Here is a 22770-nt window from a genome sequence, read left to right on the forward strand (position 1 = left end):
CAGTACAGCTTTCAAACTGTCAAAGGCACTCTATCCATTCAAATTACTTGCCTTTCTTTAACAACTTTAACAAGCTTGTCAAGGGAGCTACTACATGGATGAAATTCAAAACAAACTTCCGATAGAATCCACTCGTGCCTATATGCCACAAGATCTCTCATTTTGTCTTAGGCACTGGAAAATCCAAGATAACCCTTATCTTTGCTTCTCTAGGTGCTACTTTGCCTTGTCCCACAGTGTGGCCCAAATAAGTCACTTTTGCTAATGATCAAATTAGCTCTGGTTTATGACCAAATTAGCCCTTTGTAACTGAACAAACAATTAATTCAAGTGTTGCAAATGCTCCCCCCAGGTTTGGCTGAACACAACCAAATCATCAATATATGCAACACAGTTGTATAATCCTTGTTGGTTAATCTTTGAAAAGTTGCTGGTGCATTCATCATTCCAAAATGCATGACTTTACATTGATTAAGTCCATTCAGAGTTACGAAAGCTGATATTTCTTTAGCCGTATTTGTCAATGGAACTTGCCAATACCCTTTCAATAAATCAATTTTTGTAATGAATCTTGCGTGTCCAATCTTCCTCTGAATTGAGTCTGTATGGATGTTGCTTTATGGCTGATGCATCTCCCACATTAACATCATGTATGGCCAAAGACGCTTTTCCTGACTATTTACATAAATCGATTTCTGAGTTTGTAATAGCTTTCGTAAGTCACCACAACAGTTTTCTGGAAGATAGTATAATATTACATCTAATTTTTTAAGCACCTCTGTGTTTTCCAATCTAATTACTGGAGGATCAACTTTAGAATTTTCAACTTCTGATTCATTCACAGATCACCCTGATATTTTTATTTTACTCCCTACTTCTTTCACCAGTGTGAAAACACTCATATCCTGACTATCTTCCCTGTCAAAACATCGCTTTAACATATTAACATGGCACATTCGCTGACTTTTTCTTGTCTGGAGTACTGACTATATAATTTACATTGTTGAGTTTCTCTTTGATTTGATAAGGTCTAGTAAACCTCACTTTCAATGGTTCACCAGAGACAGGTAACAACACTAACAACTTGTCTTCAGCAACAAAATTTCAAGCTTTGGTATTTTTATCTGCTCTAGATAAAAGTTCATTGTTTGCTGAACAATTTTCAAATGCTCTTTGGCCAATTCACGCACTTTGGCTAATCGTTCCTGGAAATTTGACGTGTAGGTTAAAAGTGTAGTCTCTGAACTCTGCTTTATAATTTTTTCTTTCATTAACTTAAGGGGTCCTCTCAACTCATGCCCATATATCAGTTCAAAAAGACCGAATCCTGTGGACTCATTAGGGGCATCCCTAATGGTAAACAGTGAAAATTGAATTCCTTTATCCCAATCATTGGGACAATCCTGACGATAGGTTTTAATCGTGATCCTTAAGGATTAATGCCACCATTCTAATGCTCCTTGCGATTTTGGGTGATAAACTGAAGATTTAAATTGTTTTATTCTAAAACTATATATTATTTCTTTGAATATTTGTGACATAAAATTTGAATCTTGATCTGATTATATCCCCTAATGTAATCACATGTTGTAAAGAATTGAACTAACTTTTCCACTACTATTTTTGCTGTAATTTTCCCCAAAGGCACTGCCTCAGGAAATCACGTTGAAACATCCTTAATTGTTAAAAGATACTGATTCCCACTTCTTATTTTAGGCAGGGGGTCCTACACAATCCATTAAGACCCTGCTAAACAGTTCTTCAAAAGATGGTATTGGAATTACGGGTGAATGTTTAATTGATGATTGGGGTTTTGCCACTACCTGAAATGTATGACATGTCTGGCAGAGTTTAAACAAGTCTTTATGCAACCCTGGCCAATAAAAAATGTTTCAGTATTTTAGCCGGTGTTTTCCTAATCCCTACGTAACCAGCCATTGGAATGTTGTGAGCCACTTGTAAAATTTTGTTATGATACTCAGATGGAACTACCACTTGATGAATTATTGCCCATTCCTCATCAGCTAGCATTTGAGGTGGTCTCCATTTCCTCATTAGCACTTTGTCCTTTAAATAATAACACTCTGGTATTGGTTCTGATTCAGTCTCTGAGTAGGCTGACACAGCTCTCTCAACTCAGGATCAGCCTATTGTATTTCTACTGAAGAAGATGAGTTAAACATGTCAGCCTCATTCCCTTTACCTTCTTCCTTTTCACTTACATTTTCGAAAATAGTGTCAGATAACTGAATTTCTACATCATCTCCCTCTTGTATAGTTTCTTCTTCTTCCTGTCTAATTTTATGGACCTGAGATCTAGTACAACACAGTCAGGAAACAATCCAAGGTGTTTCTCCTGTAGTATCTCAGTTTCTTTCACTCCCATTGGATGTTCCAACACCCTCGGTGAGGCTAATATTTTTGAACCAACCAGGTCATTCCCCAAAATAAAATCAATTCCTTCTCTTGGGATTTGATGCATTCCTCCAACTGCAACTTTCCCACTCACTAAATCACTCTTTCATCCAACTCTATATAATGGAACCAGTTTATAACCTCCTCATATACCTCCAGTTAATATTTTTCCCTTCATTAGCCCCTCTGGAAGACAAATTGTACTATCTGCCAGGCATCACTGACTGACTTGCTCCAGTGTCTCTCAATATCTTTATTGGTTTACCTCCTTGATTAGAAGAATAAGGGAATGCCTGCCCTCTATAAACAAAATCTTTAAATCTTTCTGTAATTTATTTACTTATTTTGTTGGAGGAGTAAAGGAACACATCTCTCTTTGGAATAAAACACCAGAGCCTCCGGTAGCCTGACTTTCTTTAGCAGTAATTAAGGAAGAATTCTCTTGACTATCCTGAGCCATATCCTCCTTCCTAGTAGGTTCTGATAGAACACATTTCACCTGTACCACTGCCATGATTTTAATACCCATTTCTTTTCCTGGAACAACCTTTTCTGAGGCTTTCTTGAGCATTCCTACTACTGCAATAGGTTTCCCATTTAATTTCCAGCAATTAGTTTGAGTATGTCCAGTCTTATTACAATGCAAGCATATTTGTTTCTTTACATCACTTTCAGGTTCTAACCTATCTCCTTTATTATTTTAGCATCCTTCTGTTTGTTCCCTAGAGCTAGTGCCTTTTCCATCCCCAGATTTTCTATTCCTCCAGTTTCCTTGTTGATTCCTATATGACCATTTCTCTATAAGTAACTGTGTGAGATATCATAGGTGTCATCAAAACTGCTATGTCTCGCATCTTTGATACTTGATGCTCATTGAAATAAGTCTTAATGGTTACTGGAATACTATTTCGGAATTCTTCCATAATTATGATTTCCCTCACATTCTCAAAATTTTTCTCTAACTTCAGTGATCAAAACCACAGATCCCATAACATTTCTTTTTCTCTTGCAAATTGTACAACTATCTGATTACGTTTCTTTCTTATGGTCCTAAACTTTAATTGATAAGCTTCATGGGCAAGCGCATAAGCATTGATGGGAGAGATGGTAGTGTATTGGTATTGTCACTGGATTAATAATCCAGCGGCTAATGTTCTGGGGACAACAGTTCAAATCCCATCACGGCAGCTGGTAGGATTTAATTCAAGTATTAGTCTGGAATTGAAAGCTAGTCTCAGTAATGGTGACCATTAAACCACTGTCATAAATACCCATCTGGTGCCCTAATGTCCTTTAGAGAAGGAAATCTGCTATCCTTATTTGGTCTGGCCTACATGTGACTCCAGACCTACAGCAATGTGGTTGACTCTTAACTGTTCTCTGAAATGGTGCGATAAGCCACCCAGTTCAAGGGCAATTAGAGATGGGCAACAAATGCTGACCTTGCCGGTGACATCCATATCCAACGAAAGAATAAATTTTTAAAATTGAGTATTGCCCTTTTAACCACTTCATAGTCTGCACATTGCTCTTCTGACAGACTGGTATATACATTCATAGCTGTATCTATCAGCTATGTGACAATTGTAACATTAATGTCCAAGCATCTTTTGGCCACTTCAACTTCACGGCTAACTTTTCAATTGAGGTGAAATATCTTTTATCTCCATCCCCTGTAAATTTAGGCACTAAATGGAGATTTTTGGTTAAATCAAAATCTTTAATGGAATCAGGATCATCATCTGAACTATTATCTCCTCTTTCTTCCTTTATTCTAAGCTTTTCTCTCCCCAAGGCATGTTGTCTGATTTCTTTCTCTCTTTGAAATTCAAACTTAAGCTTTTGGATTCCCATTTCTTTCAACCTTTCTTCTTCTTTTCCTTTCTCCTCTTTTTCCAATTCAAGCTTTTTCATTTCCATTTCTTTTGCCCTTTCTTTCTTTCTAATTTTTTTTCTTCATTTTTCCTTCTCTCCCTTTTTCCTCTAATTCAACTTTTTTCATCTCTTTTTCTTTTTCTATCTGAAGCTGTTTCATTTGTAACTGAATTTTTGCTAGCTCTAGCTGTGACACACCAATTTCAGGTGTCTCCTCTTTTAATTGTAAACACTAGGTAATTACTTTGATCCTATCACCCTTATGAAATCCTGCTTCTATTTCTACCTACAATTTATCTGCCACCTCTCTCGGTTTAGCCTTAGTCAAATAATTTCAAATAATCTACTGTTACAGCTTCTGCTCTCAGAAAAGTCTTAGCAACAGTCAAAGTCATTTTTGAATTCCAACCCATGTAAGATACTTCACAGCAAATCCTGTTCCTATGCCCAGTGCCTATATGTACTGGTTTCTTTAAGGATTTGCAGATCTCACTGAAATTCAAGGATTTTTAATCCCGCAAGAGCCCCCATTTTGTTATGATCCCAGCTGATGTTCACACTGGATAAGTCAGATCCCAGAGTGAAACCTGGCTTGGGAGATCCTAACTTTGTTTTTTTATTTAGAAACTGTGAAGGTCAGTTACTGAACAAATTCACAAGAATCTTTCAGTATACTTTTAACACAAAGAGTAAAACATTTATTAAACTAGAAAAAAATGAACTATATTATGCTAGACAAAAACATTGGAAAGATTTCAATTCAGATACCAGAAAATGACTCAAACTCACACTAGTCCTTTTATCTCAGCAACCCTTACAGACACAAAATCTTAGTGAAGATTCACCACTGTCAGGGTTTCATGCTTGGGTTAGTTGAGTTGCAGTTTTTTTTTCCCCAGTGGACCACTGAGCATTCACTAGATGCTTTTCTACAGCTGGTACCTCTCCCTGAGGCACCTATAGACCACAATCTAAACTCACTATTATTTCAACTTCAGAACAAACACATGAGTTCCCTAAACTCAGTTCCCCAGCAGGCTTGCAGGATTTCTTATCAGAGAGGTTAGACCTTCTGCCTGCGCTCTCTGGTATACACACACTAAATGACTGACCTTCTGTGTTTCCCTGTCTCTCTGTGTGTCTCTGGACCCCTGTTTTAAGCACCAGCACAATTATTTCTACTTTATGTTATTTTTTTAACTTCACTAAACTACCAACCCCATTGGTAACCCATCTCTTCACTTCAAGAGTTGTAAAACCTCATTAAACTGCATGTAAATAAACAGGGCCCCAGACTTTCTGGCACCCAGCTCACAAAAACCTCTAAATGAAACTAAAACCAGATTTTACTTTTCTTAACACCCAAATAAAAAATATAAATGAAACTTAGAGCTATACTTTGTTCCTAACATAACCAAGCAATTTTCCACAGTTATATGAGTGGACAAACATCTAATGCATTTAATACTGCCCATTCAATTATTTTATTGGTGATATAAATCTATTTATTCTATATTAATACTGATATTATCTTGTTGCAATTGCAGATTATAATGTAGGTGTTCAGGCAAAGAAAAATGTCAATTAAAATGTATATTTTTAAAAATACACGGGGGTAATTTTAACCCCAGAACAGGTGGGGCTGAGTTGGGTGAGAGTAAAAATGTTAAAAATTTCAACCAGCAACCTAAGCCACCTTGAATCTGCCCAATTGCTATTTCAACTGAGGCGGAAGAAGGAGCAGGTGTTCAATTTGCTCTCAGCAGAGGGGGTTTACCATTGAAGCCTTGTCTGGAAGCTGAGTGCCTTCATTTTAAGAAGGATTGTAGTTTTGCTGCTGTTGTCTGCATTTTCCTGGATGTGGGGAACCAGACAGATAAAGGATGCGAGAAGTGCTGGATCCATCAGGTAAGTAAATTTGCAACACTGCTTATGGGTCAAGAACAGCAGGAAAGCTTGAACTGCCCCACTCTACCCACTGTGACCACCCCTGATCCTATATGATCTCCTTCCACTGTGATCACCTCTGACTCCCCCTCCACCACCACACTCCCCAGCCGCCATCCACCCTTTGATCAACACTGCTCAATCTGCCTGCTCTTCAGTTGGAACGTTTTCAGAGCTTTTCCCTTTCAGACAGGCTGCCATTCCTGTCAGTCAGTCTGGCTTTCGAGTGGGGAAACTTAGAGAAATTGCCCCAGCAAATATTGGGGCCTATATTTCTCTGATCTTTTCATTCCCCACCCACTTGAGGAAAAATGTTCATTTATATTGGATATTTCTTCTAACTAATATTTTATGGTGGAAATAATATATTAGCCATTCGATTCCAAAAATAACATTGCTCCTTTAAATAGACAGAGCACTATAGTTTAGCTGCTTCTGAAACCGCATGGGTTAATAGACTGTGATGTAAGCACATCTGAACCACTGTCAAGTTCACATCATCCTCATCAAAGATATTTCCATTCTCTTCAGCCCCTGTGGTCAAGAAGTCTTCGCCCAACTCCCTCAGATGGTAGGGCATCATATCACCCTCCCACTGCTTATCCGATTACCTTAATGAAAGCTCTTTACTCAACCTTACATGAACTAAGAGTGCACTCCCTCTCCCTGTCCTGCTTCGTACACTCACCAGAATATAAAACAAATACTTTCCTTTTATTGCAAATATGTTCAGTCAAGGCAGATACAAAGACCGGTGATTGTAATTATCTTCTGGATAATGTTTACTGAGTGGAAGGGAGAATAGAGCTTCTTTGCATTTTTAATCTTTTAATAACAAAGGTCATTTTAATTTTAGTCACAAATGTAGAGAGCTAATTGTCTACAATAGCAACAGATGAACTGTACAGGTAAGGAGAGTTGAAGACAGCAGAGGGTGAGTACAGAAATGATGATCCTAAACCTTTTGAGGGACTAAAACAGGTAGAGGTTGGAATAAAATTGCACAGTTATAAGTCTATCACCCACTCCCCAGCCTCCTACTTCAAGCCTCTGAAAAGGGAAGAGACTTAAGTCCCACCTGGAGTGACCCAGTATCATGGGGAGAGAGAAAACATAGCATATTTTACAGGTCACCCCAGTTCATCATTCCAGCACTTCACAATAACCCGCCCAAGGTCATTGAAGGGAGTTACGAGCGCCAGAGGGATGAGAGATCATGTGATGCTTATGATAATTCAGGAAAGGAAATTGTGTCTGAAGAAATTCTATCTGATAAAGCAGAAACCTATTAAAGAGAAAAACTGCAAACAACAGAACAGTGACATCAAATCATAAAGTGCTGGAGTAGGCTGGAGATCCATCAGGGTATGAACAGATGAAAGATTGAAGTTTTGATTAGAGCACCTATACTGGGCGAAGGGTATCTCCCACAACTTCTGTTTCTGAAATCTAGTGATGTTTCACTCAGCATTTCATTACGTTATTCTCATTTTCAGTTCTCTTCCAGGCAAGATTATGGTTTCCAATGGTCAATCTTGGTAGTAGTGTTGAGCAGAGGCAAGTAAGTAAATGTAGGCACCTCTGCTCCAAGCAGTTGAACCAACCACAGGTAATACCAGTTTAACTTTTGGTTTAACAGGAACTAGGAGCTTCAACAGTTTGAATGAATATTTGTAATCATGCGAGACTGGACACAGGGAGAGATAAAGAGTGACTACCCCCACGCCTTAGCCTAATTTCTTTGAGAGAGTTCATTGTTATTCCTTTCTATCTTGGAATTTTAATTCGGATTCCGGAGATAAAGCAGCAATGCATTCTTAATTGTTACCCTTTTGTCTTATAAAGTCACCCAGCTGTCTGCATCTCATCAGCGTAGCAAAGGTATACTCTGACTGCTAATCACTTTCCTTCCTGTGCAGGGGAAGAATCGCTGACTATTTTCGTGGACAAACAGAAGCTGAATAAGAAAACTGAACTCAATAATAATTCTGCTATCAGTTTGGACACACTTCACCAGCTGGCTGCCTCCTATTTCATAGACCGGGAGACTACATTACGTAAACTCCATGAGATCCAAATTGCCTCTTCAGCAATCAAGGTAATCATTCCTACTCTTAAACTTGGCACTGCTTTTGCTTTACTGCTACCATCACTTACCCACAATTGACACAACATGGCATACTTAATAGCACCCCTCTTTTGTCCACAGGACACACATTCATCCTCTAACAATCTATAACTTCACCCCAGCCAATACCTTCCTCTGTCGTAGAATTATTGTCACCTGCTCCACTGATAAGCCGTCAAGAATTCACTCTGTCATGGCCACTGGAAAAAGACTTGACATAAATGCAAATAGATCTTCCTTTACTCCCATTACAGACCCACAAATTGCCATTCACCATGAAAATATCAAGCTACCACCACTGTACCTCGTTCTCTAGGAGTTTTGTAACAGTGATTATGTCAGCATACTGGTAATTGAGAGAGTTCTGGGCTGATGACCCAGAGACATGAGTTCAAACCTTAACCTGGAAACTGATGGAATTTAAATTCAATTAATGAAATAAATCTGGAATTAAAAAACTGGTATCAGTAATGGAGACGATTGTAAAAACCATTTGGTTCACTAATGTCCCTTAGGGAAGGAAATTTGTTGAGCTTACCTGGTCTGGCCTACTACAGACCCAAAACAATGAGGTTGACTCTTAACTCCTTCCTGAAATAGCCGAAAGTCTAATAAGACTCCCTATCTAACAGCACCTACACCACTCGGACTGCAGTGATTCAAGAAGGTGATTCACCACCTTTTTGAAGTTCAGGCTGGAGTGTAAACACTGGCCTTGACATCTATAAATGTCCCATTAATGACAAAAAAAAATTCTCGCAGCATCCAACCCGCACCCATCACAATTAAATCAATTCACAGCACAAATAACCATGGCAAACAACACCTCCCAGCACCAATACTCTATTCATTACAACCAACACCTCCCAGCACCAATACCCTATTCATTACAACCAACACCTCCCAGCACCAATACCCTATCCATTATAACCAACTCCTCACAGCACCAACACCCTACTCATTACAATCAACTCCTCACAGCATCAACCCCCTATTCATTACAACCAACTTCTGACAGCATCAATACCCTATTCGTTACAATCAACCCCTCACAGCACCAATACCCTATTCATTACAATCAACTGGTCACAGCACCAATACCCTATCCATTATAACCAACTCCTCACAGCACCAATACCCTATTCATTACAATCAACCCCTCACAACACCAATACCCTATCCATTACAATCAACTTGTCACAGCACCAATACCCTATTCATTACAATCAACCCCTCACAACACCAATACCCTATCCATTACAATCAACTTGTCACAGCACCAATACCCTATTCATTACAATCAACCCCTCACAGCACCAATACCCTATTCATTACAATCAACCCCTCACAGCACCAATACCCTATCCATTACAATCAACTTGTCACAGCACCCATCCATCAGAATTTGTGAGTTGAAGGGTGCTGGTCTTTCCATTCCACTATTTCAGAACAGAGAGTTCATTCTGCATTCACTAATGATCTTTTAGTCCTGAAAGGCCTGGTCTATCTTCTATAGCAATCCCTTTCCATTCTGAGAGACAGATGGCTCCATTCTAATTGAAGCTGACATGATTTAGCATGTAAGCTTGAATATATTGAGAGAAATGGCTTGACCTCAACATTTGAAAAATGCCTGTAGATTTCCTAAGGCCTTCCTCATGGTAAGTTGGTTAACAAACTATTTTCTATGAATAGTAACATTATGGCATGATATAGCGTGTTGCTACATGATATAAAGCTTGAGATAATATCCTACTGCCAAGAGGAAGATGTGCCACTTCAAACCTACAAAGTCCAATTATTGTTAAGTGAACAGAGGTCCCAATTTTAACCCTTGTGAGAATAGGGCAGGCATGAGGTTAAAATCAGGAAAACTGCCTTACTGCCCTATTGTCAATGAAGGTCCACTGACCACAATGGGCACTCTGTAGCTGACTGTCAAAACGAGGGAGCTGCATGATGATGAGTATAATGAATAAAGATCCAGTGATTTTATATGGGCCCGGATACAATTTGACCTGGCCAGAAGTCCCATCCAGTGGCAAACATGCTCAATAAAACTTATTGGCATTGGCTTCACAAACAAACATGGCTGTAATGCATTTAAAGGGGTAGTTACCAGGGACTCAGTGCCTATACTTAATTAAAGGGATACTTAACCTGGAGTTTCTCAGTGCCTACTCCTTTTTGCAGGGGTGCTTCACCTGCAGAGACCTCATGCCTACACCCTTTTCTAATGCAATGCTGAGCTTCCAGTGGTTTTCCCTTTAGCTACAATGTGGCCCAGACAAAGTGGTTGTCTTCTGGCAGAGCGGACTATCCTCAGTTGTAGAATTCACCTGACCTCCATTCCATTGAAATGAGTGGAATGAAGATCAGGCAGCTTCTATAAAAAACGGGCATTCTACCCTGCCCGATTAAGTGTGAAGATTTAAAACTACTTGTCCAATGTGCTATAGCTTTTAACACTACAAGGTGTAATTGCTCTTGGTTCTTGAATCAATATCTGAGTAGATCACAGGTAAAAATGACTTTTTTCAGGTGTGATTGCTAGGCTTATGTGAAGACGAGTTTCACTGTTGTTTGGTCAGGCAGTATTACTGATAGGAACATGCTTTTCAATTTCAGGCTGCAGCTCAGGAGCATTTACCATTTTAAGGTTATTTTCCCCCATAAGTGGAGTATGATTTCAGGAATGTAGAATCAGCTAGGTTTGCCATTTCTCTCATAGTAGTGGATCGACTGTGTTGCTCCTTAAGGTAAGTTGGATGTCACACCATTTTGTCATAGGAGTGTTGTACCATGTAGCGCACAATACGTTGTGCTGTTTTTAAGGTGGAGATGTGAACACTTTAAAGCCGAAAAGTCTAAACGTTAACTAAACACAGGCTTAGCCAATCCATGTTTAATTGCTGTTTGATCAGTACGCGACCGCCTTTGGTAGGAAATGCTTGTACACTTCTGTCCCCAGGTTTAATAAGTAGCTTTCAATCTTTTAGGATCGAGTGAGTGAAACAGTGTAACATTTGACTTGGACAGAAGGGGCTACATTTTGGGCTTTCCCCATTGGTGGATTTGAAGGTGGGGGGTGCTCATAAAATCTAGAGGGTGGCTTTCCCATTACCTACCTGCCTGTCCCAACCTGTCCGAAAATTTACAGTGTGTGTGCTAGGTCTGATACAGAGTGATAGTGTTCTACAGTGTCTGTTGTGTAGTAGATCTGATACAAATGATTGTGTTGTACTGTGCCTGATGCGTGGTAGATCTGATACAGTGTTGTACAGTGCCTGTTGTGTGGTAGATCTGATACAGAGTGATTGTGTTCTACAGTGCCTGTTGTGTGCTTGATCTGATACAGAGTGATAGTGTTCTACAGTGCCTGATGCACGGTAGATCTGATACAGAGTGATTGTGTTGTACAGTGCTCGTTGTGTGGTAGATCTGATACAGAGTGATTGTGTTGTACAGTGCCTGTTGTGTGGTAGATCTGATACAGAGTGATTGTGTTGTACAGTGCCTGTTGTGCGGTAGATCTGATACAGAGTGATTGTGTTGTACAGTGCCTGTTGTGTGGTAGATCTGATACAGAGTGATTGTGTTGTAGAGTGCCTGTTGTGTGGTAGATCTGATACAGAGTGATTGTGTTGTACAGTGCCTGTTGTGTCGTAGATCTGATACAGAGTGATTGTGTTGTACAGTGCCTGTTGTGTGGTAGATCTGATACAGAGTGATTGTGTTGTACAGTGCCCGTTGTGTGGTAGATCTGATACAGAGTGATTGTGTTGTAGAGTGTCTGTTGTGTGGTAGATCTGATACAGAGTGATTGTGTTGTACAGTGCCTGTTGTGCGGTAGATCTGATACAGAGTGATTGTGTTGTACAGTGCCTGTTGTGTGGTATATCTGATACAGAGTGATTGTGTTGTAGAGTGTCTGTTGTGTGGTAGATCTGATACAGAGTGATTGTGTTGTACAGTGCCCGTTGTGTGGTAGATCTGATACAGAGTGATTGTGTTGTAGAGTGTCTGTTGTTTCGTAGATCTGATACAGAGTGATTGTGTTGTACAGTGCCCGTTGTGTGGTAGATCTGATACAGAGTGATTGTGTTGTACAGTGCCCGTTGTGTGGTAGATCTGATACAGAGTGATTGTGTTGTACAGTGCCCGTTGTGTGGTAGATCTGATACAGAGTGATTGTGTTGTACAGTGCCTGTTGTGTGGTGGATCTTATATAGAGTGATAGTGTTCTACAGTGCCTTTTGCCTGGTAGATCTGACACAGAGTGATTGTGTTGTGCAGTGCCTGTTGTGTGGTAGATCTGATACAGAGTGATTGTGTTGTACAGTGCCCGCTGTGTGGTAGATCTGATACAGAGTGATTGTGTTGTAGAGTGTCTGTTGTGTGGTAGATCTGATACAGAGTGATTGTGTTGTACAGTGCCTGTTGTGTGGTAGATCTGATACAGAGTGATTGTGTTGTACAGTGCCCGTTGTGTGGTAGATCTGATACAGAGTGATTGTGTTGTAGAGTGTCTGTTGTGTGGTAGATCTGATACAGAGTGATTGTGTTGTACTGTGCCCGTTGTGTGGTAGATCTGATACAGAGTGATTGTGTTGTACAGTGCCCGTTGTGTGGTAGATCTGATACAGAGTGATTGTGTTGTAGAGTGTCTGTTGTGTGGTAGATCTGATACAGAGTGATTGTGTTGTACAGTGCCCGTTGTGTGGTAGATCTGATACAGAGTGATTGTGTTGTAGAGTGTCTGTTGTGTGGTAGATCTGATACAGAGTGATTGTGTTGTACAGTGCCCGTTGTGTGGTAGATCTGATACAGAGTGATTGTGTTGTACAGTGCCTGTTGTGTGGTAGATCTGATACAGAGTGATTGTGTTGTACAGTGCCCGTTGTGTGGTAGATCTGACACAGAGTGATTGTGTTGTGCAGTGCCTGTTGTGTGGTAGATCTGATACAGGTCGATCACATGGTCCACTACCCATCTGTAATGTGACAGCTGTAATGCCACACTCATTCAGTTAACTTCTCTTTGGAGTGCAAAACACACCCGATAAATTACTAATCAGAAGCTCTGATGAAAGTAATTGACCTGAAACCTTAACCATGTTTCTCTCCAAAGATGCTGCATGACTTGCTGAGTATTTCCCGTGTTTTCTGTGTTTAGCTCAGATTTTCAGCTTCTGCAGTATTTTGCTGTTGTATCACAAATAGTAGTTCCTGGGCTATGGAATTGTTTGTAAAAAGGGAACATTTTTACTCTGGGCACAATTGGTGATTCTACATCTAAAATTCAGCCTATTTTGAAAGATGCTTTCTTCTGGTGGTTTTTACTCATAGTGCAACCGGCACCAATTAAAACTGGAAACTTTTTAAAATGTGGCTTAAAAAAATTCCTTGATATATTTAAAAGCTGTAACTTGGTAAAGTTTTATAAAGCACCAGTTATTTGGACATTCTGTCTCAGGAGGCAGTCAACGCCCCTTAGGCTGGGTATTTCAAATATGGTCTACGGTCAGGGACAAGAAAGTGCGACTGCAAGTGAAGCAGGTATGGGGATCCAGACAGTAGCGCTGAAACGGCCTCAGCCCTTGCAATTGTTCAAAAGGTTTGAGGTTTTTTGCAGCTTGCGTGGGTAAGAGTGGGTGCTGAGATTGCATGAGGAAATTCACCATGGCACCATGGTACAGGAAGCCATTCATATGGGACGAGTAAATAGGAATGTAGTCGTATAAGGGGACAGAATAGTCAGGGGCTCAGACACAGTTCTCTGCAGCTGAGATCGTGAGTCCAGAAGGCTGTGTTGCCTGTCCAGTGCCAGGGTTTGGGATCTGCTTGGGGGTGGAGAGGAACTTGCAGTCAGAGGGGAAGGATCGAATTGTCGTGGCCCATGTGGGTACAAATGACATTGATAGCAGGAGGAAAGAGGTTCTGCATAGGAAGCAAAATTAAATTAGGGGCTAAATTAAAAAGCAGAACCAATAAGGTAATGATCTCTGGATTACTACCTGAGCTATGAGCGAATTGGCGTAAGGTAGATAAGATTAGACAGTTGCATGTGTGGCTCAATGATTGGTATGGGAGGAATGGGTTTCGATTCATGGGGCACTGACACCAGTACTGGGGTAAGAATGAGCTGTACTGTTGGGATGGTCTTCGCCTGAAACATGCTGGGATCAGTGTTCTGCCAAGTCGTATAACAAAGGTGGGAGAGAGGACTTCAAACTAAATGGTGGTGGTGGTGGTAGGGGGGTGGCAGTGGGGGTGGAGGGGAGGGGGGTAGGGAATGTTGGGGAGGGATCACATGAGGAAAAATGTGGTAAATTAAAGAGAAAGGACAAGGCAATAGAGCAGGTAGCGATTTGGGTAATGATAACCAGAGGGTGGCAGGAAGGGACAGAGCATATAAACTGAAGAGTACACCAACAGATAAGGCCAGAGTTTGCAAGAATGGTAGAAGGATAGAATTAAAGGCCCTGTATCTGTATGTGCATGGCATTTTAACAGAATGGATGAACTGATAACAGAAATAGAAATAAATATGTATGACCTGATAGCTATTTCAGAGACATAGTTGCAAGGTGGCCAAGGCTGGGACCTAAATACGGAAAGATATTTGACATTTCAAAAGGATAGGAAGCATGGGAAAGGTGTTTGGGTAGTTTTGTTACTTAAGGATGACATTAATATAATAGTGAGAGATTACCTTAGTTCAAAACATGAAGATATAGAATCAGTTTGGGTAGAAGTAAGAAATAACAAAGGTAGGAAGTCATTTGTTGGAGTAATTAATGGGCCCCCTAATAGCTTTGGCTACAATTTATGACAGAGTATACAGGGATAAATAATTGGGGCTTCTAAGAAAGGTATTACAATAATGATGATTTTGATCTTCACGTAGATTGATTGAATCAGATTGGCAAAGATAGCCTGGAACATGAGTTTATAGAGTGCATTCAGGACAATTTCTTAGAGCAGCACATCCAAGTGCCAACCTGGGAGCAGGCTATTTTAGACCTAGCAATGTGCAATGAGACAGGATTAATTAATGACCTCACAGTAAAGGAGCCTCTAGGCAGCAATGATCATAACATACTAGAATTTCACATTGAGTTTGAGGGGAGAAGTGTGGGCCTAAGACTAGTGTCTTAAACTTAAATAACGGCAATTACAGGGGCATAAAGACAAAGTTGTCTGAAGTGAACAGAAAATAGTTTAAAAGGTAGAGCAGTAGAGAAATCAGTGACATACATTTAATAAGATATTTCATAACTTTCAGCAAATATATATCCCATTGAGAAAGAAAGACTCCATGTGAAGGATGCGCCATCCATGGCTAAATAAAGAAGCAAAAGCTAGTATCAAATTGAAAGAAAAAGTGTACAATAGTGTGAAGATTAGTAGCGAGTCAGAAGATTGGACTGATTTTAGAAACCAGCAAAGAATGACTAATTAATTAGGAAAGAAATTAGAGTATGAGAGAAAGCTAGCTAGAAATATAGAAAAAACAGGTAGTAAGAGTTCCTACAAGTATTTAAAATGGAAAAGAATAAAGTGATTTCTGGTCCTTAGAGGGTGAGCCTGGGGAATTAATAATGGGAAACAAGAAAATGGAGGAAGCGTTGAACAGATATATTGTGTCTGTCTTCACTGTAGAAGATACAAATAACATCACAAGAATACTTGAAAATCGCAGTCGCTGGGGAAAAGATACTGAGAAAATTATCAGAACTAAAGGTTGACAAATTCCCTGGATCTGCTGACCTGGGGTCTTAAAAGAAGTGGCTGTGGAGATAGTAGATACATTGGTTATGACATTTCAAAATTCCCCAGATTCTGGAATGGTCCCATCAGATTGGAATGATCACATGTAACATCTTGATTTAAGAAAGGAGGGAGACAGAAAACAGAAAACTATAATTCAGTTATCCTAACATCTTTCACAGGGAAAATGCTAGAATCCATTATTATAGCAGAACATTTAGAAAATCATAATGCAATCAGGCAGAGTCAAGGGAAAGGGAAATCAAGTTTGACAAATTTATTTGAGTTCTTTGAGAAAGTAGCAAGCAAGGTAGATACAGGGAACCTGTAGATGTGGTGTTCTTGGATTTCCAAAAGGCATTTGACAAGGCGCCACAGCAAAGGATACTACAAAAAATAAGAGCTCATGATGTAGGGGGTAACATATTAGCAGGGACAGAGAATTAGTTAGCTAACAGAAAGCAGAGAGTTGGGATAAATGGGTCATTTTCGGATTGGCAAACTGTTATAAGTGGATTACCATAGGGATCAATGCTAGGGCCTCAACTATTTACAATCTATACCAATGACTTGGATGAAGGGACTGAATGTATCATAGCTAAATTTCCTGATAATGCAAAGATAGGTACTAAACTAAGTCCACATAGGTAAATTAAGTGAGTGGGCAAAAATTTGGCACATGGAGTAGGATGTGGGAAACTGTAACCTTATCCACTTTGGTAAGAAGAATTAAAAAGCAGTTTATTATTTAAATGGCGAGAGATTGCAGAACTCTGTGGTACAGAGGGATCTAGGTGTCATAAATCATGAATCACAAATAGTATGCAGGTACAGCAAGTAATTAGGAAGACAAGTGGAATGTTGGCATTTATTGGAACAGAAATTGAGTATAAAAGTAGGGAAGTGTTACTACAGCTGTACAGGGCTTAATGAGACAGCATCTGGAGTACTGTGTATAGTTCTGGTCTCCTTACTTAGATAATAATAAATAAAGGATAGAATTGCATTCAAAGCAGTTCAGAGAAGGTTCACCCAACTGATCTCTGGGATGAAGGAGTTGTCTTACGAGGAAAGGTTGATCAGGTTGGGCTTATACCCATTAAAGTTCAGAAGAAGGAGAGTTGATCTTTATTGAAACTTATAAGATCCTGAAGGGGCTTGATAAAGTGGACGCTGGGGGCATGTTTTCTCTTGTGGGGGAGTCTAGAACTAGGGGACACAGTTTAAAAATAGTGGGGGGGGGGTCTCCCATTTACAGCAGAGATGAGGAGAAATGTCTTTTCTTATAAGGTAATTAACCTTTGGAATTCTCTTCCCCAGAGAGCAGTGGAGGCTCGCTCATTGAATATATTCAAGGCTGAGTTAGATATTTGATTGACAGTGAGTCAAGGGTTATGGAGGGCAAACAGGAAAGTGGATTTGAGACCATAATCAGATCAGCTATGATCTTATTGAATGGCGGAGCAGGCTTGAGGGGCAGAATGGCCTAATCCTGCTCCTAATTCTCGTGTCTAGTGTTCCTGCGTCCAAAAGTTCCAGCTTAATTTCTGAAGCCTCCTCTAGACCTGCAAATGAGCACAATGAGTGGAAACTTCCAACTGGGTTAAATTTACTCTGGGGTATAGCCAGTTTTGTGAACAGAGCCTTCTTCTTGCATGATATTTCTAAAACTAGCGCAGAAGATTGCAGAAGCTTGAGTTACACTGAACATAACTTACACTTAAAATTCTGTGGTCTTACATGCTAATTACACCAATATCAGGGAAATTTCCCCCCAAAATTACTGCAGTTGAGTGGAAATTCCAGGCACTGTGTTTAAACATGAATATGGAGGTTAGGTCAAAACTGTGCACAAAGTCTTGAATATTTTCCACCCAGTCTTCCTACGCCCTGGTTTCATACACTGGCCTTTATCTTTGTTTCTGGTATTTGCTAACCAAAAGTAAAAAAAGAAAAATGGTGACACAACAAAGGTGTCAGCTTATCTGTTAAAATGATTGACAAACTGCATTCAATGTCTAAAGCAATTCATATGCATCCTCCCTCAGATTGTTGACATGTTTATTCACTGCAAACCTGCCTGAAAGAACACAAACACCAAGACTGTTCCTCATTTAGCAAATACATTTGTTTGACAAATGATATGTGATGAAGTGTGATTTTTCTAGACTATTGGGAGTTCATTCAAACCTTTGAATTTTGATAAATAGAATTGTGCCTTTTGGTGCTGGCTCGCGTACGATGCAGTTAAAGTGACTGATGAAAATTGATGATATCCTTATCAACCTCAGCAAAACATAGCTGAACAAGCAGTGCAAGGGGAATTGCTTAAAGAACTGTTCTCTTCAGGGACTTGCATGGATGGATTAAGTGCCATGTTTGAGAAGCTGTAGTTTATAAAGTAATGTGCACCATTAAAAATAACTTTGTATTTTGTTCTTTAAAAAGCAATAACGTGGCTTCCGGGTCCCAGTTGCTTCAAAGTTGCTGACTGAGTCAAATAATGGAATATGTTTCATAACCTGCCATTATAAAACCATGATAGTTTAAAGGAAGAACACTGTTAGATGAAGAGATGAATGGGATCAGACTATTAGGTGGAATGGGGGCTGGCCGTGAAATGGAGAGGTGACACATAGATAGAGGGATGGCTGTGAGCAGGCTGTTAAAGAATGATGGGTCAGAGCAGGCTATTAGAGAGAGATGGGTGGGGCAGGTAGTTAGGTGGTGAGATGAGTGGGAGCAGGATAGTCCAAAGTCACCAAACATGCTACACACAATACATGTAATGTCTCAAGTTATTCATATACTGTATTCCAAAATGTTATTTTTCTGAAAGAGTCTGAAAGAGCTGTATCTAATGTGCATTTGAATGAATCAGAATGGCCTCCCCCTGCTCCTCATTCCTATGTTTGTACCACCTCCCTAGTCTGTTCCCTAGATTATCTGCTTGCTCACTAAAATATCATTTCTACAGGTTAGTTTTGAATTTATTCCCATTCAAATGCAGGCCATTTCCTTCTGTTCAGCTGTGGAACTTGACCAATATTACCCAGTCCCTTCAGAATTCTAAATTCAGCCATCATATCACTTCTCAACCATCTCTTTCCCAATGAGAACATGCTCAATTTACATATTCGCTTTTTCTAATACAATCCCTTTGATTTTTTTTTTTTTTTTTGTAAAAATATACTTTATTCATAAAAATCTTCAATCACATTCAAAACCATTTCAAAAACAACATTACAAGGGTACAATCCAGGTTAAACTTTTACAAAATGTATCACCAGGTGCATCAGTACAAACAATATTACAGTCATTTACAGCCTTTCATTTTGATCTGTACAGCCCGAGGGGCTCTAAACAGTTCCCAGTCTCTCGGTGCGCTGTGGTAGAAAGGTCTTAGACAGCGACCCTTCCCCATTGCGCCTTTGCGGCAGCTGCCCCAAGCTTTAGTGCGTCCCTCAGCACGTAGTCCTGGACTTTGGATTGTGCCAGTCCGCAACAATCGGTCGGGGACAAATCTTTGTGCTGGAAGACCAACAAGTTTCGGGCAGACCAAAGCGCGTCTTTCACCGAGTTGATGATCCTCCAGCTGCAGTTGATGTTTGTCTCGGTGTGTGTCCCTGGGAACAGCCCGTAGAGCACAGAGTCCTGTGTCACAGAACTGCTCGGGATGAACCTCGACAGCAACCACTGCATCTCTCTCCAGACTTTCTTTGCAAAGGCACAATCCACAAGGAGGTGAACAACGGTCTCTTCCCCACCACAGCCACCTCGAGGGCATCGTGCAGAGGGGGTGAGACTCCTGGCGTGTAGGAAGGATCTGACGGGGAGGGCCTTTCTCACCACCAGCCAAGCTACGTCTTGGTGCTTGTTGGAAAGTTCTGGCGATGAGGCATTCTGCCAAATGACTTTGACAGTCTGCTCGGGGAACCATCCCACAGGGTCCACCCTCTCCTTATCCCTCAGGGCCTCTAGGACGTTACGTGCTGACCACTGCCTGATGGACTTGTGGTCAAAGGTGTTTTTCTGCATAAATTTTTCCACCAGGGACAGGTGGTACGGCACGGTCCAACTACTTGGAGCGTTCCGCGGCAGCGTGGCCAGGCCCATCCTTCGCAACACCGGGGACAGGTAGAACCTCAGCACGTAGTGACACTTGGTGTTTGCGTACTGAGGGTCTACGCACCGCTTGATGCAGCCGCACACAAAGGTGGCCATCAGTATGAGGGCGATGTTGGGCACGTTTTTTCCCCCTTTATCTAGAGGCTTGTACATCGCGTCCCTGCAGACACGATCCATTTTCGACCTCCAGATAAAGCGGAAGATGGCTCGAGTGATCGCCATCGCGCAGGAGTGTGGAATGGGCCAGACCTGCGCCACGTACAGCAACAGCGAGAGTACCTCACACCTGATGACCAGGTTCTTACCCGCAATGGAGAGGGAGCGTCGCTCCCACATGCCCAGTTTCCTTTTCACCATAGCCACTCGCTCCTTCCAGTTTCTAACGCATGCCCCGGTCCCTCCGAACCATATCCCCAGCACCTTCAGGCCGTCAGCCCTGACAGTGAAGGGGACAAAGGATCGGTCAGCCCAGTTCCCAAAGAACATGGCCTCGCTCTTCCCACGATTTACCTTGGCTCCCGAGGCCAGTTCGAACTGGTCGCAGACGTGCATCAGTCTGCGCACCGACAGCGGATCCGAGCAGAAGACGGCGACGTCGTCCATGTACAGGGAGGCTTTTACCTGAGTGCCTCCACTGCCTGGGATCGTCACTCCTCTTATGCCCGGATCCTTCCTGATGGACTCGGCAAAGGGTTCTATGCAGCACACAAAAAGGACAGGCGAGAGAGGGCAGCCCTGCCTGACTCCAGATTTAATCGGAAAGCTATCTGTTTCCCACCCATTGATTGAGACTGCGCTACTGATGTTAGTGTAGAGCAGTTGGATCCAATTTCGAATTCCCTCCCCAAAGCCCATTTTGGAGAGCACATCCCCCATGTAGGTGTGCGATATTCTGTCAAAGGCCTTCTCCTGATCCAAGCTGATGAGGCAGGTATCCACACTCCTGTCCTGTACATAGGCAATCGTATCCCTGAGCAGCGCCAGGCTGTCAGAGATCTTCCTGCCTGGCACAGAGCAGGTCTGGTCAGGGTGAATCACCAATTCCAGAGCGGATTTGACCCGGTTGGCGATGACCTTGGACAGAATCTTATAGTCCATATTCAACAGTGAAATGGGTCGCCAATTTCTAATTTCCTCCCTTTCCCCCTTGTGCTTGTAGATGAGGGTGATGATGCCTTTCCTCATGGATTCTGACATGCTGCCGGCCAGGAGCATACTCTCGTACACTGCTAGCAGGTCTGGGCCGATCAAGTCCCACAGAGCCGAATACAACTCCGCCGGCAGGCCGTCGCTTCCGGGGGTTTTACTCTTCTCGAAGGACTCGAGGGCCTTAGTCAGTTCGTCAGGAGTTAGCGGTTTGTCTAGGCTCTCCCGCGTACTGTGGTCTAGGACCTCCGTGATAGAGGACAGGAAGGACTGGGAGGCCGTGCTGTCCGTGGGCTTCACGTCATACAGTCCGGCATAAAAGGATTTGCTGATCCTCAGAATGTCGGACCGTGATGACTTTACTGAGCCGTCTTCTTCCTTCAGGCTGCTGATCACAGAGCGCTCTCTGTGTACCTTTTGGAAGAAGAAACGTGAGCACGTCTCATCCTGCTCCACGGAGCGGACTCTGGAACGGAAGATGATCTTGGAGGCCTCCGAGGCAAAGTGCGAGGCTTGCTGGCCCTTCACCTCTTGGAGCTCCTCCTTGACATCGACCCCCATCGACCGCAGCCGGAGCAGATTCTGCATCTTTTCCTGGAGTCGGGACATTTCCCTCTGTTCCTTTCTAGCTTTCTGGGTGCCTTTGAGGATGAAAAACCTCTTGATGCTTCCCTTGATCACTTCCCACCAGTGTGTCAGGGACTCAAAGAGGGGTTTCACGGTTCTCCAACCTTTGTAATCCCTCTTGAGCTCCTCAATGTTCTCTGGGGTCAGCAGTTGCACATTTAGCTTCCATGCCCCCCTGCCCACCCTCAGGTCTTCCTCCAAGTGGCAGTCCGCCAGTAGGAGGCAGTGGTCAGAGAAGAACACCGGCTTGACGTCGGTGGATCTGACTGTGAATGCACGGGACACAAACAGGAAGTCTATCCTGGAACGAATGGACCCGTCTGGCCGCGACCAGGTGTATCTACGCTGCGCTCCGTCTGCAGGGTTGCTGAAGACGTCGTGCAGCTTGGCATCCTTAACTGTTTCCATCAGGGATCTGGACGTAGCGTCCAATCTGCTTCCGGCCCTGCCGGATCGTCCAGCCGCATCGATGATGCAGTTGAAGTCCCCGCCCAGAATGACCGGCCTGGAGGTCGCCAGCAGCCCTTTGATGCTTCAATTCTTCTGGTTGCTGTTTCTGCTACCCTTTCAATAGCTGCAATGTTTTTTTTTGTACTGTGGTGACCAGTGCACATTATTGTAAATGTAGGTAATTTATAAAGTGGTAGGATTACCTCACTATTTTGAATGAATATTGGCCTTTTGTAACATTCCAACATCTGATTTGCTTTACTTGCTGTCCTCGAGCATGGT

General features: G+C 41.8%; 1 protein-coding gene across 3 annotated transcripts in view; it reads left to right on the plus strand.

Moving 5' to 3' along the window:
* The window catches only part of brinp2 (bone morphogenetic protein/retinoic acid inducible neural-specific 2), a 194011-nt gene that overhangs the window by 95950 nt on the left and 75291 nt on the right, over positions 1-22770 (plus strand). For all 3 annotated transcript variants that reach the window (XM_078561556.1, XM_078561555.1, XM_078561557.1), the window contains exon 4: positions 8157-8335. In XM_078561556.1, the coding sequence (XP_078417682.1) occupies positions 8157-8335 (179 nt within the window). The remainder of the gene's footprint in view (positions 1-8156; positions 8336-22770) is intronic.

This window comes from Cetorhinus maximus, chromosome 17 (genome assembly GCF_964194155.1).
Source record: "Cetorhinus maximus chromosome 17, sCetMax3.hap1.1, whole genome shotgun sequence".
In the NCBI taxonomy this organism is placed as follows: Eukaryota; Metazoa; Chordata; class Chondrichthyes; order Lamniformes; family Cetorhinidae; genus Cetorhinus; species Cetorhinus maximus.